This window comes from Macaca thibetana, chromosome 1 (assembly GCF_024542745.1).
Source record: "Macaca thibetana thibetana isolate TM-01 chromosome 1, ASM2454274v1, whole genome shotgun sequence".
Taxonomy (NCBI): domain Eukaryota; kingdom Metazoa; phylum Chordata; class Mammalia; order Primates; family Cercopithecidae; genus Macaca; species Macaca thibetana.
Genome location: NC_065578.1, coordinates 151,838,324 through 151,856,434, shown reverse-complemented (window position 1 = coordinate 151,856,434; position 18,111 = coordinate 151,838,324). Strand labels below are relative to the sequence as shown.

General features: G+C 38.5%; 1 protein-coding gene across 6 annotated transcripts in view; it reads left to right on the top strand.

The window, feature by feature from the left end:
• The window catches only part of RCOR3 (REST corepressor 3), a 58,982-nt gene that overhangs the window by 25,523 nt on the left and 15,348 nt on the right, over positions 1-18,111 (top strand). For all 6 annotated transcript variants that reach the window (XM_050781157.1, XM_050781147.1, XM_050781182.1 and 3 more), the window contains 2 exons: positions 5,576-5,794; positions 11,757-11,834. In XM_050781157.1, the coding sequence (XP_050637114.1) occupies positions 5,576-5,794; positions 11,757-11,834 (297 nt within the window). The remainder of the gene's footprint in view (positions 1-5,575; positions 5,795-11,756; positions 11,835-18,111) is intronic.

Genomic DNA, 18,111 nt, shown 5'->3' with positions numbered 1-18,111 from the left:
TCCTGCCTCAGCCTCCCGAGTAGCTGGGACTACAGGCGGCTAGTTTTTTGTATTTTTTAGTAGAGACAGGGTTTGACTGTGTTAGCCAGGATGGTCTCGATCTCCTGACCTCATGATCCGCCTGTCTCGGCCTCCCAAAGTGCTGGGATTACAGGCTTGAGCCACCGCGCCCGGCCCAATTTTAAATTTAAATTCCAGTATTCTTTTACATTTTCTTTTGAAAGTTCTAAACTTTTTCTCCTGAAGTCCTTGCTGTAGCAGTAAATAAGTTCATGTTGTAATGTAGAGATCCTTTATTTTTTTATTTATTTAACAGTTGGGGGTCTTGTTTTGTCACCCAGGCTGGTGTGCAGTGACACAATCATAGCTCACTGCTGCCACAAATTCCTGGGCTCAAGCCATCCTCTTGCCTCCTAAGTAGCTGGGACTACAGGCATGCACCACCACACCCAGCTAATTTTTTTTTTTTTAATTTTTTGTAGAGATGGGGTCTTGCTACATTGTCCAGACTGGTCTTGAGCTCCTGGGCTCAAGTGATCCTCCCACCTTGGCCTCCCAAGGTGCTGGGATTATAGGCGTGAGCCACCATGCCTGGCTGTTTATTTTTTTAATATGGAATTGAATATCTTTTTCAACTGGTCTGCAGTACCAGCTTTATTATATATGAGGCTTATGCATATGCCTGGCTCTCTATTCTGCTTCTGTTGTCAGTTAAATATTCCTTGCTAATCCCACATTTTTTCAGTTACTTATAGTAAGCCTCATAAGTCTTGATAGTTCTGGGGTAAGTTCTGCTATTTGGTGATTCTTCTTAAGGAGTGCGTACCTGAACTAGTTAGCGTCACCAGTATAATTTGAAAAGAAGATATGATAGGGAACATTTTTCTGATTGTAAAGAGAATGGTTTTTGTTTCAACATCAAGTAGGTAGGATGTTATTAAAGGTTTTTGACTCATTCACATTGCTGGTATTTGATGCTAGCTGTAGGTTGGAGCAATTCCATTTGGCCTCTCCAATTTGGTGGTCTCTGAGTAATCTGACTTCTTGCCATAATGGCTTGTTTCCTGCAAAGTAATCAATCCCAGAAGCACTAAGTGGAAACAACTCAGCTGTTTCTGGCCCCGCCTTGAAAGTTACTCACAGTCACTTCTCTTGCATTCAGTGGTTATAAATGAGTCACTAAAGTTGGTTCAGAATCAAAGGGAAAGAATATAGACCCCTGCTTCCCCATGGCAGAAATGTTGAGGAATTTGTTGACATGTTTTAAACCTCCAAGCCCAGAGTATGGAATTTTCATAAATGTTTTCCCATGTGTGCTTACGGATATTATCTTGGTAACAAGGTTTTATATATGTCCATTAATATAGGTTTGTCAGTTCTGTGGTTGAAATCCATATTCTTACTGCTTGTCTACTTGACAGCTTGGTGGTGGTTGTCTGCTTATGTGATCAGTTATTCTGATCACTCAATTATTGAGAAGCAGTTGTTTATATGTTGAAGTTAGTGTTATTAGGTGCATACAAATTGTTTTATCTTGCTGCTGAATTAAGCCTTTTATCATTATGTAGGATCTCTTGTATTGGCTTCCACCTTGAAGATTATTTTGTCTGTTATGCCGATAGCTCCACCATTTTTCTTCTGTTAGGTATTTGCCTGGTTTATCTTTATCATTTTACTTTCAACATTTCTGTGTCCTCACATTTTAAGTATGTGTCTTATAAGGAGCAGATAGCTGGGCGTATGTATTAATATTTTATCTGAAGAGTTTAGCCCATTTGTATTGATCATGTTTAGCTGATGTATTTTTGTTCTTTCTTATTTTTACCTTCTATTCGACTTGCTTTTCCTAGTCTTCTTTCCCTTCGTTCATGTCCTATTTTTGGGGATTAAGAATCCATTTCTTACTCTGTTTTCTTTCCCTCTCTGTCTCTACTTGTTTGGGATGTTTCCATATTTTCTTTTTTTTTTTTCTTTGTTTGAGACAGAGTCTCGCTTTGTCACCCAGGCTGGAGTGCAGTGGCGCAATCTCCGCTTACTGCAACCTCTGCCTCCCGGGTTCAAGCGATTCTCCTGCCTCAGCCTCCCGAGTAGCTGGGACTATAGTCGCATGCCACCACGCCTGGCTATTTTTTTTTTTTTTTTTTTTTTTTGAGACGGAGTCTCGCTGTGTCTCCCAGACTGGAGTGCAGTGGCGCGATCTTGGCTCACTGCAAGCTCCACTTCCCGGGTTCATGCCATTCTCCTGCCTCAGCCTTCCGAGTAGCTGGGACTACAGGCGCCCGCCACCACACCCGGCTAATTTTTTGTATTTTTAGTAGAGACAGTGTTTCACCGTGTTAGCCAGGATGGTCTCAATCTCCTGACCTCGTGATCCACCCGCCTTGGCCTACCAAAGTGCTGGGATTACAGGCGTGAGCCACCACGCCCGGCCATTTTTTGTATTTTTAATAGAGATGGGGTTTCATCGTGTTAGCCAGGATGGTCTTGATCTCCTGAGCTTGTGATCCGCCCCCCTCGGCCTCCCAAAGTGCTGGGATTACAGGCATGAGCCAGCACGCCTGGCCGGGATGTTGCTATATTTCTATTCTTATTGTATACTCTGAAAATTTTATCCTGCGTATTTAATTTAAAATCTAATATTGATGTCTTTATTGACTTTCTGATTAATAGAAGGCCCTTAGAATGCTTTGACTCCATCCACTACCATCCTGATTTATATACTAGTTTTGTCCACAGTTTGTTACATCTTGGTTTTTTAAATCTCACAAATCAAACATATAGTCTCTTTTATTTAGATTTACCCACATTTTAACTTCTGTTTTGCCCACCATTCTTTCCTGAATCTAAGGGCTTTCTTTGAAAATAATTTCCTTTTTCCTGCAGTATATCCTTTAGAAGCTCATTTAGTGAAGACCTGTTGGTCATAAACAGATTTTTTGAGACATGGGTTTGAAGTGCATTGTTCTAGAGAGGAGTTGCATTTGCTTCTGTTGTCTCTAGGCACTACCAGTCTAAGATACTTTAAACTAAAATCATGATTTGGGGTTTTTCAGACAAACAGATCATATAAATTTAGGCCCCAAATCTGCCTGAATGGAGGACTGTGGTTGGGACACTTTTGGGAGACTCTTTTTTGGTTTCTTTCCACCCAGCCAAGAGTGAGATGAGCATGACTCCCATTAATCACCCCCTCCCTCTGCAGAGCAGGAGTGTTTTTTTCCTACTTCACAAAATGATGGAGTTCCCCTTTTAGCATTCTGGCTTGTCTCCTGTGCCCTGCACCTGTTGTCCATTGAAGCGTGGCTTTAGGCAAATGACAACCACTGCATATTTAATTCTCCCTCTGGATTCTTGCTTTCTCATCATTTCTGGCGTCGGAAGAATTTCCTTACTTCCCTGCCAGCTCAGAAGTGAATGTTAAAAGACTTTTAAAAAATGTTTGATCCAGCAGTTTTAGTAGTGCCCTACTGGGAGGAGTTTCTCTGAACATCAGATCCGCCATGTGTTGCTTGGAGTTAGCTTCGAGCAATTAAGTGGATTATGCTTCATAATAAATTTTCAGTGGGTGCAGTGGCTCACACTTGTAATCCCAGCACTAAATTTAGGTGGCCAAGGCAGGTGGATCACCTGAAGTCAGGAGTTGAAGACCAGCCTGCTTAACATGGCGAAACCCCATCTCTGCTAAAAATACAAAAATTAGCTGGGCATGGTGGTGGGTGCCTGTAATCCCAGCTACTCGGGAGGCTGAGGCAGGAGAATTGCTTGAACCTGGGAGGCGGAGGTTGTAGTGAGCCAAGATTGTGCCACTGCACTGCAGCTTGGGCGACAGAGCAAGACTCCATCTCAAAAAAAAAAAAAATTTTTTTTTTAAATGAATTTTACTAAGAGTTCCTTTTCTAAGAAATTGGAGTATTAGGCCGGGCGTGTTGACTCATGCCTATAATACTAGCACTTTGAGTGCCCGAAGTAGGCAGATCACTTGAGTCTAGGAGTTTGAGACCAGCCTGGGCAACATGGTGAGACTCCCATCTCTACAAAAAAAGAAAAATTAGCCAGGCATAGTGGCACACACCTGTAGTCCTGGCTACTCAGGAGGCTGAGCTGGGAGGATCACTTGAGCCCATGAGGTCAAGGCTACATTGAGCAGTGCTCATGCCACTGCACTTAGCCTGGGTGACAGAGTGAGACCTTGTCTCAAAAAAAAAGGCCAGGCACGGTGGCTCACGCCTGTAATACCAGTGCTTTGGGAGGCCGAGGCGGGCGGATCACGAGGTCAGGAGATCGAGACCATCCTGGCTAACACAGTGAAACCCCATCTCCACTAAAATTACAAAAAAAAAAAAAAAACTAGCCGGGCGTGATGGTGGGCGCCTGTAGTCCCAGCTACTTGGGAGGCTGAGAGCTTGTAGTGAGCCAAGATCGGGCCACTGCACTTCAGTCTGGGCGACAGAGTGAGACTCTGTCTAGGAAAAAAAAAATAAAAAAAAAAATTGGATTATTAAATATATTCATTGAAATAATCTTCAACCTAAAAGATATAGTTTCTAATAGATTATTCTTTCAGAATAATGTATTTTTATATCATACTTTAAGAACAAGTTATAATGAAATAATGCTTAAAACTTTAGTCATCATTGTTACACTTTTTAAACCCTTCTGAGGCATAAATTTACTTTTATTTTAATCATAGATTTGGAAGTTAGAAATATTTTCAAGGTTAAGATAATCGTGTCCCTTTTAACCTTTAGAGGCATAGTTTTCTTTCAGCAACTGTGAAGTAAAAATGAAATGTTATCTCTCTTTAACCAGCTGTCTAATCTGCTATGTGTCATAATTTCTAAATTGTCCCCTTTTTTCTTTCTAATTTTAATTAATTAATTTATTTTTATTTATTTTTTTTCTTGAGACGGAGTCTTGTTCTGTCGCCAAGGCTGGAGTGCAGTGGCGCGATCTTGGCTCACTGCAACCTGCACCTCCTGGGTTCAAGCAATTCTCTGCCTCAGCCTCCCGAGTAGCTGGGATTACAGGTGCCCGCCACCACGCCCGGCTAATTTTTTGTATTTTTAGTAGAGACGGGGTTTCACCATCTTGGCCAGGCTTGTCTTGAACTCCTGACCTCGTGATCCACCCCCCTCGGCCTCCCAAAGTGCTGGGATTACAGGCGTGAGCCACCGCGCCCGGCCTCTAATTTTTATTTTCAGAGAAACTTTGCATTTAATAAGTTGGCTCCCCCCTCCGGCCCTTTATTGTTGAGGAAAAATATATCACATCTTGAAGTACACAGGAAAGTTTAGAGTCTAACTTATTTTTTCACTTATTCCTAGTCCTCTGGGCCTAAAAATCAAACACTTGATTGAGTGGATTAAGCAAGGATATATTATCTTGTATGCTTTTCCCCCCAGTTGGTGAGTGCTATGTGTGTATGTGTTTGGACTTGTACATAATATATAATTGGTTAGAAGTGTTTTTTTTATGTGTACTTATTGCAGCAGATACTTCCAATATTAATAGACTGTTTTCACTTTATACATTTGTGAAAACCAAGTGACCTGTTATTCTGCTTTTATTCTCTTAGGGTAATACTGAACAACCTGTCCAAACTAGCAAGATTGGACTTGGAAGAAGAGAGTATCAGAGTTTACAACATCGCCATCATTCTCAGCGTTCTAAGTGCCGTCCACCTAAGGGCATGTATTTAACCCAGGAAGATGTGGTAGCAGTTTCCTGTAGTCCCAATGCAGCCAACACCATCCTGAGGCAACTGGACATGGAGCTGATCTCTCTAAAACGTCAGGTATTTTATAAAAATAATATTTTTAATGATTATGTGCATTTTGGCTATCCGCCTTTACCTAGGTTGAGCTCAGTTGTTTGCAGATTTTTCTTAGCCATCCACTTATGCAAGTTTCATTTTTAAAAATTTATCTTATGTCCAACTTAGAAGATACCTCTGCCTGTTTAGATTTGAATCCCAGCATTGCTGCCTGTTAGTTCTGTGGTCTTGGGCAAATTATATAACCTCTGTAGCTGCTTCAATGTTCTATCTATAAAATCGGGGATAATAATCATTCTTCTCTTGCAGGTTATTGAGAATTATTTGCAATGATACATTTAGATTGTTTAGTAGTGCTTGGCATATTTTGAATGCTTAGTGAATAATGGTTGTTGTCTGCATCATCATCATCATCATCATCATCAGTAGTAGTAGTACGGTAGTATTGTAAGGGCAGCATCATCATAATCAGATAGTAGTTAAAAATCAGCATCTAGAGTCAGTGGACCTGTTAAGTTCTAACCCTGGCACCATCTCCTTCCTGTGTAACCTTAGAGGAGCTCTTTAACTTCTCTCAGCTTCAGTTTTCTCATCTGGAAATGTGGATAATATTGTAGTGGTTGAGAGGAATTAAACAAGATAATATATGGTAAGTGCTTAAAACAGTGCCTGGCACATATTAAGTACTCAGTTATTCATTGTTATTAGATCTCTGGCCTTTCTTAGTTGTCTTTTCCTTTTTTTTTTTTTTTTTTTTTTTTTTATTTTTCTCTAATCCCTTAAACCTAGATATTCTTCTAAATCTGTACTTTCTTGGTCTATATCAGCCAACCCTATACTCTATGCCAGTGACTTCCGAGTCTTATTTCTCAAGCTGTGACTTTTCTCAAGCTTCTTAGCTATAGTTCCAGCTGCCTACTAGGTCTTCTCCTAAAAGACTTTTTTCTCTGTTTTCTGTGTGTTGAAACATCAGAATCATCTTTTATTCATCCCCTGCTGTTATCACTTTCCCAACACATGTAAACCAAAGTGGTAACCAAGTTATGTGAGTTTTATCTCTGAAATTTCCTTTAAATCAATTCCCTCTTTTTTATTTCATCACTACTGCCCATTTAGGCTCTTGCTGTCACTTGCCTGACAATAACTATCTTGTTGATTCTTTTTTTTTCCTTATTTTAAAAAATTTTTTGTAGAGAAAGGTTCTCGCTATGTTACCCAGGCTTGTCTCAAACTCCTGGGCTCAAGCAATCTTCCTGCCTGCGCCTCAAAGTGCTGGGATTATAGGCATGAGCCACCACGCTGGGCCTCTTGTTGATTCTTTCTGTTACTTCTCTTTAGCTGGAGGTTACACATTGTTGCCAGTGCTATCTTTTTAAAGTACTGGTCTGATCACTGTCACTCATCTTAAACCTCTTTGTTAGTTTCTACTTGACTTTAGCAGGTTACAGTAGAGGTAGACAAATCACGTTAAGAAATTTGAAATTCATCCTGAGTTAGGAAACTACTGAAGGACTTTGAAAAGGAAAGGTGGACCACGGTCATATTTACATTTTTCAGTGATATCTTTTGCATTTTCTTGTGTTTTTTTTTTATTTTTTATTTTTTGCTTTTTTTTGTAGTTGCTTTAGTGATTACAATATTCATCCTTAGCTTATCACTGTATATTTAGTTAATATTACAGTAGTCCTCCCTTAATCCGTAGTTTCACTTTCCATGGTTTCAGTTACCTGCAGTACAGTACCATAAGATATTTTGAGAGACAGACTATATTCACATAACTTTTATTGCAGTATATTGTTGTAATTGTTCTATTTTTAATTCGCTATTGTTACTCTCTTGTGCCTAACTTATAAATTAAACTTTATCATAGGTATGTATATACAGGGAAGAACAGTACAGTTTGAGCATCCCTAATCTGAAAATCTGAAATGCTCCAAAATTTGAAACTTTTTGAGCACAGACATAATGCTCAAAGGAAATGGTCATTGGAGCATTTTGGATTTTGGGTTTTCAGATTAGGGATGTGCGACTGTTAATATATTATGCAAATATCCCAAAATCCCCTGAAATTTGAAACACTTCTGGTTCCAAGCATTTTGGATAAGGGAATACTCAACCTGCATATGTTATGATTTGGTACTATCCACAGTTTCAGGCATCCATTGGGAATTTTGGACTGTATCCCCTGCGGATATGGGAGGACTACTGTATTCTACTGCTTACAAAATGTAAGAACCTTGCAACAGTATAGTGTGGGATCAAGATTCTCTATCTTAAACATGTTCAGATTTTTCCAATTCCTTGGTCCTGGTTATTCACCCAAACTGCTTTTCTGTTTCTCTTTTCCTTCCTTAATAAACATAGGCCACATTTGCTTCCTCTGCTTTCTTACCAAAACTTATTCTCCAACCCTTTCTAATCCAGATTCTGCCCCGTATGATATTCCAGTTCTACTGAAACACCTCTTTGAAGATGATTTATGGGCTGACATGGTGGCTCATGCCTGTAATCCCAACACTTTGGGAGGCCAAGACAGGAACATCACTTGAGGCCAGGAGTTTGACCCCAGCCTGAACAATATAGTGAGACTTCATCTCTGTGAAAAAAATTGTTTTAAATAGCCAAGCGTGGTTGTGTGTATCTGTAGTGTAGTCCTACAAGAGAGGCTGAGGTGAGAGGATCGCTTGAGCCTGGGAGTTCAAGGTTTACAGTGGAAAAAAAAAATCATTTATGAACAAGTAGCCACATCTAAGGCTGCCTTCTTGGTTTTTAACTACTGTGACTACTCAGTAATGTTTGACACTGTCAACCATTACTTTAATTTTGGAATTTCTTTCACTTGACTTTGTGACTATCTTGAGTATGTGTGTGTACAGTACATATGTAATAGTACATATTTAGAAGGCAGCTATGCTCACTGCTATACCACCAACACATCTCATATTTGGTTAAATGCTTAGCCTTTAGTCAAACTATGAATGCAAGACACCTATCTTCCAAACCACAGCAGTCCTCTTTAGAAAACTTCTAAATCATCTGCTGTAATACTTTAAAAGTGCTAAAAATATCAAGGAATAAAGTGTACTCAGTCACCTGTATTCATACTTCACTACTACTCCTACACTTAGGGACTATTTTTATTGATTTTTTTTAGAAGGCACTTTAAGCTTTAACTTCCTAATTTGGTTATTCATTTGATGTGTGACAGTAAAGGTTTGCACTCATGGGTTTACAAATCCTGTTAACCACTGCTACTTTTATGTCACAAACATCTCATATGCAGTGTTCAAACTGAATTCTTCCGCACTCACTCTAGTTATCCGTTCCACTTTTTGTATTCTCTGTCTCATTGAGTAGTGCCACATACTCTCAATTACTGAAGCCAGTGACCAGTTAGCCTCAATTCCTCCTAATTCTCCACAATCAAGTGTTTACAAAGATGTCTTGGCTGGGTGCAGTGGCTCATACCTGTAATCCCAGCACTTCTGGAGGCCGAGGCGGGTGAATCATGAGGTCAGTAGTTGAAGACCAGCCTGGCCAACATGGTGAAACCCCGTATCTACTAAAACTACAAAAATTAGCCAGGCACGGTGGCAGGTGCCTGTAATCCCAGCTACTCAGGAGGCCGAGGCAGGAGAATTGCTTGAACCCCGGGCGGCAGAGGTTGCAGTGAGCCGAGATCGTGCCACTGTACTCCAGCCTGGGTGACAGAGTGAGACTCTGTCTTCAAAAAAAAAAAAAAAAAAAAAAGTCTTAATTTTGTTTCCAAGGCATTTCTTTAATCTCTGTATACTACTACCATCCTTCCTTCATTCCTACAGTTTTAATGAAAGTTTTCTTAATTATTTATTATTTCTCACCTGGATTGTTAATTTCCATCCTTTTTATCCTATTCTGTTCTTCACATTACTACCAGAAGTGTCTTTCTAAAAGGCAGATATGATCATTTTGTTCCCTTGCTTAAAAATCCTTTAGCTTTCCTTCAGTCTTCAGGCAAAGTTAAAATTCCTCTTCAGTCTTCAGGCAAAGTTAAAATTCCTCGGTCTGACCCCAGCCTAACTTCTTGCCTTTGCCTTAGGGGTTTTCTGTCTTCCCAAGTGTTATTCTGCCTGGAATGCAGTCCCTCCTCCCAAGCTTGTCTGCCAGTTTAATTCTTTAAAACTCAATTTAGCTGTCCTTTTCTTTGGAACACTTTCCCTAATCTTCCCGACCACCTGTTCATCAACATACATAGAAGCACATTTACTCTCTCATTCTCTTTCTCTCTCCGAGTCTGTGTTAGGTGTTTTAGCGTTTATCACACTTTTATTTTACTTATCTTCCCACTATTCTATGAAATCCTCGAGAATTGAGACTTTGCATTCTATCTCTATATGTCTATCTAACATGGCCAGCTGACTACCCTTGAATCATCCTAGATTTTATGCATTTTAGCTGTGGCTTTAAGATCTCTAGTGAAAAAAGTTCATAAATTATAAGTATTTCGCTGTCCATACTAGGGGGGAAAAACAGAGGAAAAAAGTAAACAATCCTAACCCTTAACAGTCTAAATATTGCTAGTAGAATAGAAGTTAAAAACTTGGTATGATTTAAATTCAGGTTGTATCTCCTAGCCTTAGGAAGGTTTCTTAACTTGGCTGTGCCTTATATTCCTCATCTGTAAAAATGGTTATAAGTAGAGTCTGTTCTGCTATAACTTTTTTTGAAAATGTGGATTTGTTCTAATGCAATTAATATACTTGGGAATAATTTGAGCATAACATGAATTGTTTGTTTATGTATGATTTTTGTCAGCAAAACAAAATGTACTCAGCTGAACTGAGCACACACACATCTCAAACATGTACCAGCTACCTCAATTCACTGTGTGTTATGAACCATACCTATATGGTGTTAAAACTTTTCATCTGATTTCAAGTAACCCTCCTACCACTTCCATAATAATTCACAAACTACAACCATTTTGACTCCCACTTCCATAAGCAACCTTCAGGTCTTTTTTTCAAGGTAAAGTACTGTCTTTGTTGTAGCATTTATGGATAAAAAAATCATTTAGAATGTATAAAACTGTGTTGCCATTTTTGTTAGGTTCCTGTCTTATGTGTCATTGAAGTTTAAATGTTGTGTCCCAACCTCCTTTTCCCTATAAGCCCTGTGGTTTTTATTATGAATTTTGCATAGCACACTGACCTTTTTTTTTTTTAAAGACAGGGTCTTGCTTTGTTGCCTAGGCTAGAGTGCATTGGCATAATCACAGCTCACTATAACCTTGAACTCTTGGGCTTAAGCAGTCCTCCCACCTTAGCCTCCTGAATAGCTAGGACTACAGGTTCATGCCACCAAGCTCAGCTAAATTTTTTTTTTTTTTTTTTTTTCTCCATAGAGACAGGTTCTCATTATATTACCAGGGTGGTCTCAGACTCCTGGCCTCCCAAAAACACTAGAATTTTAGGTGTGAGCTACTGTACCTGGCTAGTTCAGTGACTTTTAATGTATTTGTCATGTTATAGCAGAACTGATTGTACTTACCTCACAGAGTGGTTTTGAAAATTAAGTGATTTATTACATATAAAGGACTGAGAATGATGTTTTATACATAATAAATACCTAATAAATGTTAGCCACCATCATCATCATTATTATTGGAAAAATTCTTATTTAGTCAAAACACTATGGTAATGAGAAAAATTGATGGAATTTAATTCCTATGTATGCCAGTTGTCTTTGGTTATAAAAGTTATTGCTAAAAGATATTCAAGACCATGATATTCAAAGATATTCAGAGTCTTTTAGTCTCTTAGATGTTTAGTTCATACATGTATAAGTTGAATTAGTGGCATGTCATGCCCTAAGTGTGATTAGTATGACTATTCTAAAATAAAATTTAAGAGGGTTTTGGAATATATTCTTTTCACTTATTGAGTACTCAACAAATTTACCTAAGTACGCGATCTGATTCACATTTGGGGTTATTTTGTTGAAGGTTCAGAATGCTAAGCAAGTAAACAGTGCACTTAAACAGAAAATGGAAGGTGGAATTGAAGAATTCAAACCTCCTGAGGTATGTTATTGAAGGATACATGTGATTAAGTATAGTGAAAACTTTTTTTTTTTTCAGTTGTCCAGTGTCCAAGTACTATTTTGGTCACATGCATCATTAATACTTTGAAGGTTTCATAATATGGATAATTTATTATGTCTCTATTTTTTTATTTAGATGATCTTATGAGGCTTGGTTAATCATTTTGTATCTAAGTTAAATTATTTATTTCCTGCCCTTAGAAATTCATAGCAAGCAAAGTAATTAGGGAAAATAGTAATAGGAACAGTGTATGTGAAACTAGAAGCTCATTGATGAGCATGCTAGTGTATTTCTGGGTCTACAGCAATGTTTGCTGAAAGCCCTTTCCTGCCTGTGTGAATTGGTAACACAGCAAGAAAAATATCATGAAAACAAGCTAGATTATTTTAACAAATTTTTATTTTAATTTAAGATAATTGTCTTTGGCTCAGCTTCCACTTACGATTTTAGTATGGGGACTTACAGTCTTGTACTTACAAAAACAAGGTATTGATTGACCATTTTCTCAAGTCTTCTATTTCAGTTGAAACCTAAATATGTTTTTGATATTTGTGGTAATTATAGGGGTACTTATATTCCCTTAAAATCCAATCAGGTCTTTTTCTAGGAGCTTCTACTATATCTTTTTTCTCTCTTTAACATTTCCATATTATGCTTCATATCCTGGATTTGCCTTTCTGTGTATGTGATAATCAGATAATCTTATTTGGTCTTATTGGGACTTTTTTTCCCCAGAAGGGGAAAAGAACTTGGTTGACTGAAATATCTACAGATGAAATTTATGGAGGGGCTATGGAGAGGCAGAACAGTAGTACTTCAGAAATTATGTACCATATGCCATCTTAGTTATCAGTGTCTTTCAGAAAGGAAGACTTATGAAAAAAGTTGTTTTTCATTGTTTTGAATAATCTCTTTCAAGAAGGCTAGGTTATGGAAAAGAGTGAAAAATAATACAAAACGGATATCTCATTCCTGGCCCACAGGTAAAGTGACAAACATTCTAGTAACAGTCATTTAAGGATAATATAATACAAAAAATTACTATTTTATTTTGTTATATTATTGCAACAAAAATTATTTTAATTTGTATTATGCATTAAAATGCATGAATGCAAACAATTTTAAATGTCTATAATTTTGTAATCTAAAACTTAAATACCGCAGATACTAAAAACATGGGAATAGCAGGAAGAACTTTATACTAGCAAGTGTGAAAAATAAAATGTAGAAATTCCTAGGAAAATGTGTCTTATCAAAATTGCCTGAAAAAGAAAGAAAAGCTGAATAATTGGTAATCATGAAGTAAAACGAAATAATAATTAACATTTTTCTCTCATAAGAAAACTTCAGACCCAGACAGTTTTACAAAAAACATTTACTAAATTTTCAAGAAAAGGATAATTCTCATCTCAGATTTTTCCATAAAATTACAGGACAGCCTCACTCATTAACTTTATAAAAAGAAAGATGCGAAAGTCCAGTAGCATTTTATAGCTTCTCTATGTGCTATCTCATTTGATTTTTATGTAAATCCATACAGCTAGGTGAACCAGATACTATTATTTTACATGAGGAAACTGGAAATCAGGGAGGTTAACAACTTTCTCAAGGTGACAGAACTAGTAAATAATGAAACTCTGGCTATATCTCATCTTTTTAGAGTCCTGATTGGATTTCTATATTAGTATATGTCATGTTGCCTCTTACATTTGGAAGTTTTTATATAATAGCAAAATTATATATTACATTTCCACATTTTAATGCAGCTATTGGGTGAGAAGTTATCAAACATTTATTGTAATTTTTGATTTATTATAAAAATAATGATCAAAATAAAATAGCCAAAATGTTAACACTCTATCATCCATATATTGAAGTTTGGATATTACTTTGGGTTGATATATTGAACTTAGATGATGTGAAAAATGTATATATATTGTATCATCTAGAGAGTCCCCAGGATGTATTTATATTTGTCATATTGTCCTTACTGCTTTGGGGAGGAAGGCAACTTGAATTTCAGATTAACAATTACAATAAAGAACTTGAAGAATCAGGTAATCTATCCCCTTACCTTTATTTTAAACCATATCTAATCAAAGAATGTTAATAAGCTTTGGAATAATTACAATAAGCCATGAAATGAAGTAACTCGCCGGGCATGGTGGCTCAAGCCTGTAATCCCAGCACTTTGGGAGGCCGAGTCGGGCGGATCACGAGGTCAGGAGATCGAGACCATCCTGGCTTACCCGGTGAAACCCCATCTCTACTAAAAAATACAAAAAAAACTAGCCAGACAAGGTGGCGGGAGCCTGTAGTCCCAGCTACTCCGGAGGCTGAGGCAGGAGAATGGCGTAAACCCAGGAGGTGGAGCTTGCCGTGAGCTGAGATCCGGCCACTGCACTCCAGCCTGGGCGACAGAGCGAGACTCCGTCTCAAAAAAAAAAAAAAGAAAGAAATGAAGTAACTCTACTAAAAGTAAGCTGTTACTAAAGTGCGTTACTTATTAATTTGGTTGTATTTCTTATTTTCATTTAGGGAAAAATTTGTTGAAGAAAGTCCATTCACTTCCACAAGTATTTACTGATCAACTATTTCATATGAGGCACTGTGTTAGGCCCTGTGAGAAGTGTGTGGGAAGAGGGAACACATAAAGATGTGGACAAGATGATGTGATTTTTCCACCTACTCTAAAAAAAAAAGAACTTTCAGTCTAGATGTTATAAGACAAACTGATAAAAGTTGTATGATAGATTTATAAGCAAAGTATACAGGGAAACAAGTGGGCATTATTCATTCTGGCAAGGACAGTTAGAGAAGACTTCTTAGAGGGAGAATACTGCAGCTGAGGTTTGAAGGATAAGAGGGATTTTTTGCACATACAAAAATGACCAAAGTCGTCATTCCAAGCTGAGGGAATAATAAGAGCAATGGTTTGGTGTTGAACAGTACATTCAAAAATGTAAATCTAGTAGGGGAAAATTAAAAGCCCTTTTAAAAATGAGTCAACAGGTATTCCCTGAGCACTTACTATGTGCTCATTATTGTGCTAATTAATTGCTATTGAGGATTCCATGAAAATGTAAAACAGTCTTATCTCAAGAAGCATATTGTCTACTTAGGAAGGCAAACTTGGATGCAGAGAAGGAATGAACATGGTATATAAGAGATGTTAGGAGGGTTGAGTAGGGGCATCTTTGTGATAAACATCAGTGGGCAAGTCCAGAGTATAAAGTCCTTGTGAAAGCCAGAAAGAGAAGTTTGCTTTTTAAATTAAGTCAAATGGAAAGACCCTGTAGTTTCTTTTTTTTTTTTTTTTTTGAGACGGAGTCTTGCTGTGTCTCCCAGGCTGGAGTGCAGTGGCGTGATCTCGGCTCACTGCAAGCTCCGCCTCCCGGGTTCATGCCATTCTCCCGCCTCAGCCTCCCGAGTAGCTGAGACTACAGGCGCCCGCCACCACGCCCGGCTAGTTTTTTGTATTTTTAGTAGAGACGGGGTTTCACCATGTTAGCCAGGATAGTCTCGATCTCCTGACCTCGTGATCCACCCGCCTCGGCCTCCCAAAGTGCTGGGATTACAGGCTTGAGCCACCGCGCCCGGCCCCTGTAGTTTCTTTAGTACAGAAGGATTTAAAGAAAAATTTTAATTATAGGAAAGTTATGTCATTATGCAGGATAAATTAGAACAGGAAAACTTTATAGCTGCTAAAATATTAAGCATGTAAGTTGTAAATGATTAAGGGGTATCAGTAGGGTTGGGTATTAGTTATAGGAATGGAAGCAAGCAGTAAACCCAAAGAACATTGCAAGGTAGGGAAATTAATATGTCTTCCTTGAAAGTATGTGAGAGTGTTGAGGGTGTCGCTGGTATGTCTTCTGCTTTTTGTTTTGGATGGAGGTAAATGGGTAGGTGGAGGAAAGATTGATGAATCCAGAAGGAAGAATAAGTATAACTGAAAAAGGAGTGCTTTTTGAAGCTATAAATTCTCCATCTATGGTTGTTTTCCTGCAAAGGTAGACGACATCCTTTCATTATGGATGTTGGGTGGAATTTTCAGCATCAAGTAGAAGGTTTAACTTGGTGACCTTTTCCACCTCTTTCAACTCAGAGGTAGTATGAATCTACCACTGACGAAAATGGGAAATTTAGAAGGGAAAGGATGGAGTAAAAATGCCGAATTCCCTAAGGATGTCATAGATAGTTCTAGAAGGCTTTTTGGGACCTTTGATATTGTTATATATTAGATTGTCTTATTTTATATTATTATATTATTTTTAAAGCAACAGCATTTCAGATAGGTGTTTTTGTAGAAGAATATACTCTGTGATACCATACTGTAGCTAACTACAGCTACCACACAGTTTTAGATTCCTAGACATATTCTAGTTGTCCTTTCTTTAATCTCTACCAGAGTTTCTCAGATTTAAAAGACAATATTAAAATCAATAACGTATGTGAGTCCTGTATATTTAAAATTTTTGACCCTATTTTTCTTCACTCTTCCCCCTCTTCTGCTTCCACTTGTCACACACTGACTGCTTAATCCTATACAGTTTCAACCGTCCCTTCTGCATTTTTCTTTTTCTTTCTTTTTTTTTTTTTTTTTTAGACAATCTCACTCCCATCCCTCAGGCTGGAGTGCAGTGGCGTGATCTCGGCTCTCTGCAACCTCCATCTTCTGGGCTCAGGTGATTCTCCCACCTTAGCCTCCTAAGTAGCTGGGACCACAGGCACACCACCACACCTGGCTAATTTTTTATAATTTTCCTAGAGACAGGGTCTTGCTGTGTTGCCCAGGCTGGTCTCAAACTCCTGGGCTCAAGTGATCCACCCGCCTCGCCTCCCAAGGTGCTGGGATTACAGGTGTGAGCCACTGTGCTCAGCCCCTTCTGCATTTTTCCACTAAGCTGCCTCTTACAAAGGTTAGCATTGGCACTGATGACCACTTTCCACAACTTTTAACTTCTCATTCCCACTACCCCTGTTTTTCTTCCTTTAACTTTTGGGAGGTTATGTTCTCTTTTATAACTCTTCTTCTGTTCCCTGGTTTGTCTTCTATACATATAGGCATTCTCCAAGTTGTCCTCAAAATTCATTTCCCTTGTCTTGAATACACAATCTCATTGTTTTACTGTGTTAAAGTCATATCATATGTTCATTTAAATTACACAAATTTATCCAGACATTCAGTCAAATAAAAGAGAGAGAAAGAATGTTTAGCAATAGCAAGTGTAGTAGTGCTGGCAATTCTTCTTACACTCCATTTATTGAATGTATGCCCCACAGTGAGCAGTGGTGAACTGAGAATTCAGAATCCACTGTTTCTTTAGTCAGTCTTAGTTTCTGCATGCCTTCTGTGTGTCTCTTTGAACTGAGAGAGAATTTTGTGTGTGTGTGTGTGTGTTTGTAAAAAACAACACTACCCTAAATTCAAGCCAACAGCTTCATCTGTGGTTTAACTGAAAAACTAGTGGTCCATTCCAATGCTGGAGGAATACCTGGCTGTGTGGGTGTATTGAGAGACTGTGTGCCTGTCTCTGGCTACCTTTTTAAAGACATTTCAAGAGTAATCTTGAAAAAATTTTTTTTTTTTTTTTTGAGACAGAGTCTCGCTGTGTCTCCCAGGCTGGAGTGCAGTGGCGTGATCTCGGCTCACTGCAAGCTCCGCCTCCCGGCTTCACGCCATTCTCCCGCCTCAGCCTCCCAAGTAGCTGGGACTACAAGCGCCCGCCACCACGCCCGCCTAGTTTTTTGTATTTTTAGTAGAGACGGGGTTTCACCATGTTAGCCAGGATAGTCTTGATCTCCTGACCTCGTGATCCACCCGCCTCGGCCTCCCAAAGTGCTGGGATTACAGGCTTGAGCCACCGTGCCCGGCCAGAAAAAAAATTTTTTTTAAAAATTGTAGGCCAATTTTAGACCTGAGTAAGATAATGACTCCATTGTTTTTTCTTATAAAAATTACCCAGACTCTTCAAAACTGTGTTTTAAATAAATGAATCTGATTTTAGCCTCAGGTGGAACCTGAACTCCACCTGAATGTCCAATACCTCATTCTCATTGTATCCCAAATTAAATTAAATCTTAGCCTCACCTTCCCACATCTCCCACAGCAGCATTTCTTGATTTCTCAGGTTCTTAACAGCATTGTCCTTCTCTGAGCTTTCCAGGATTAAAGTCTTATTTTAGTTATGATCATACCCCTGACCCCTTGCCCCCCAAAACAAAACATAACTATTGCTTATTAAATTTAGTG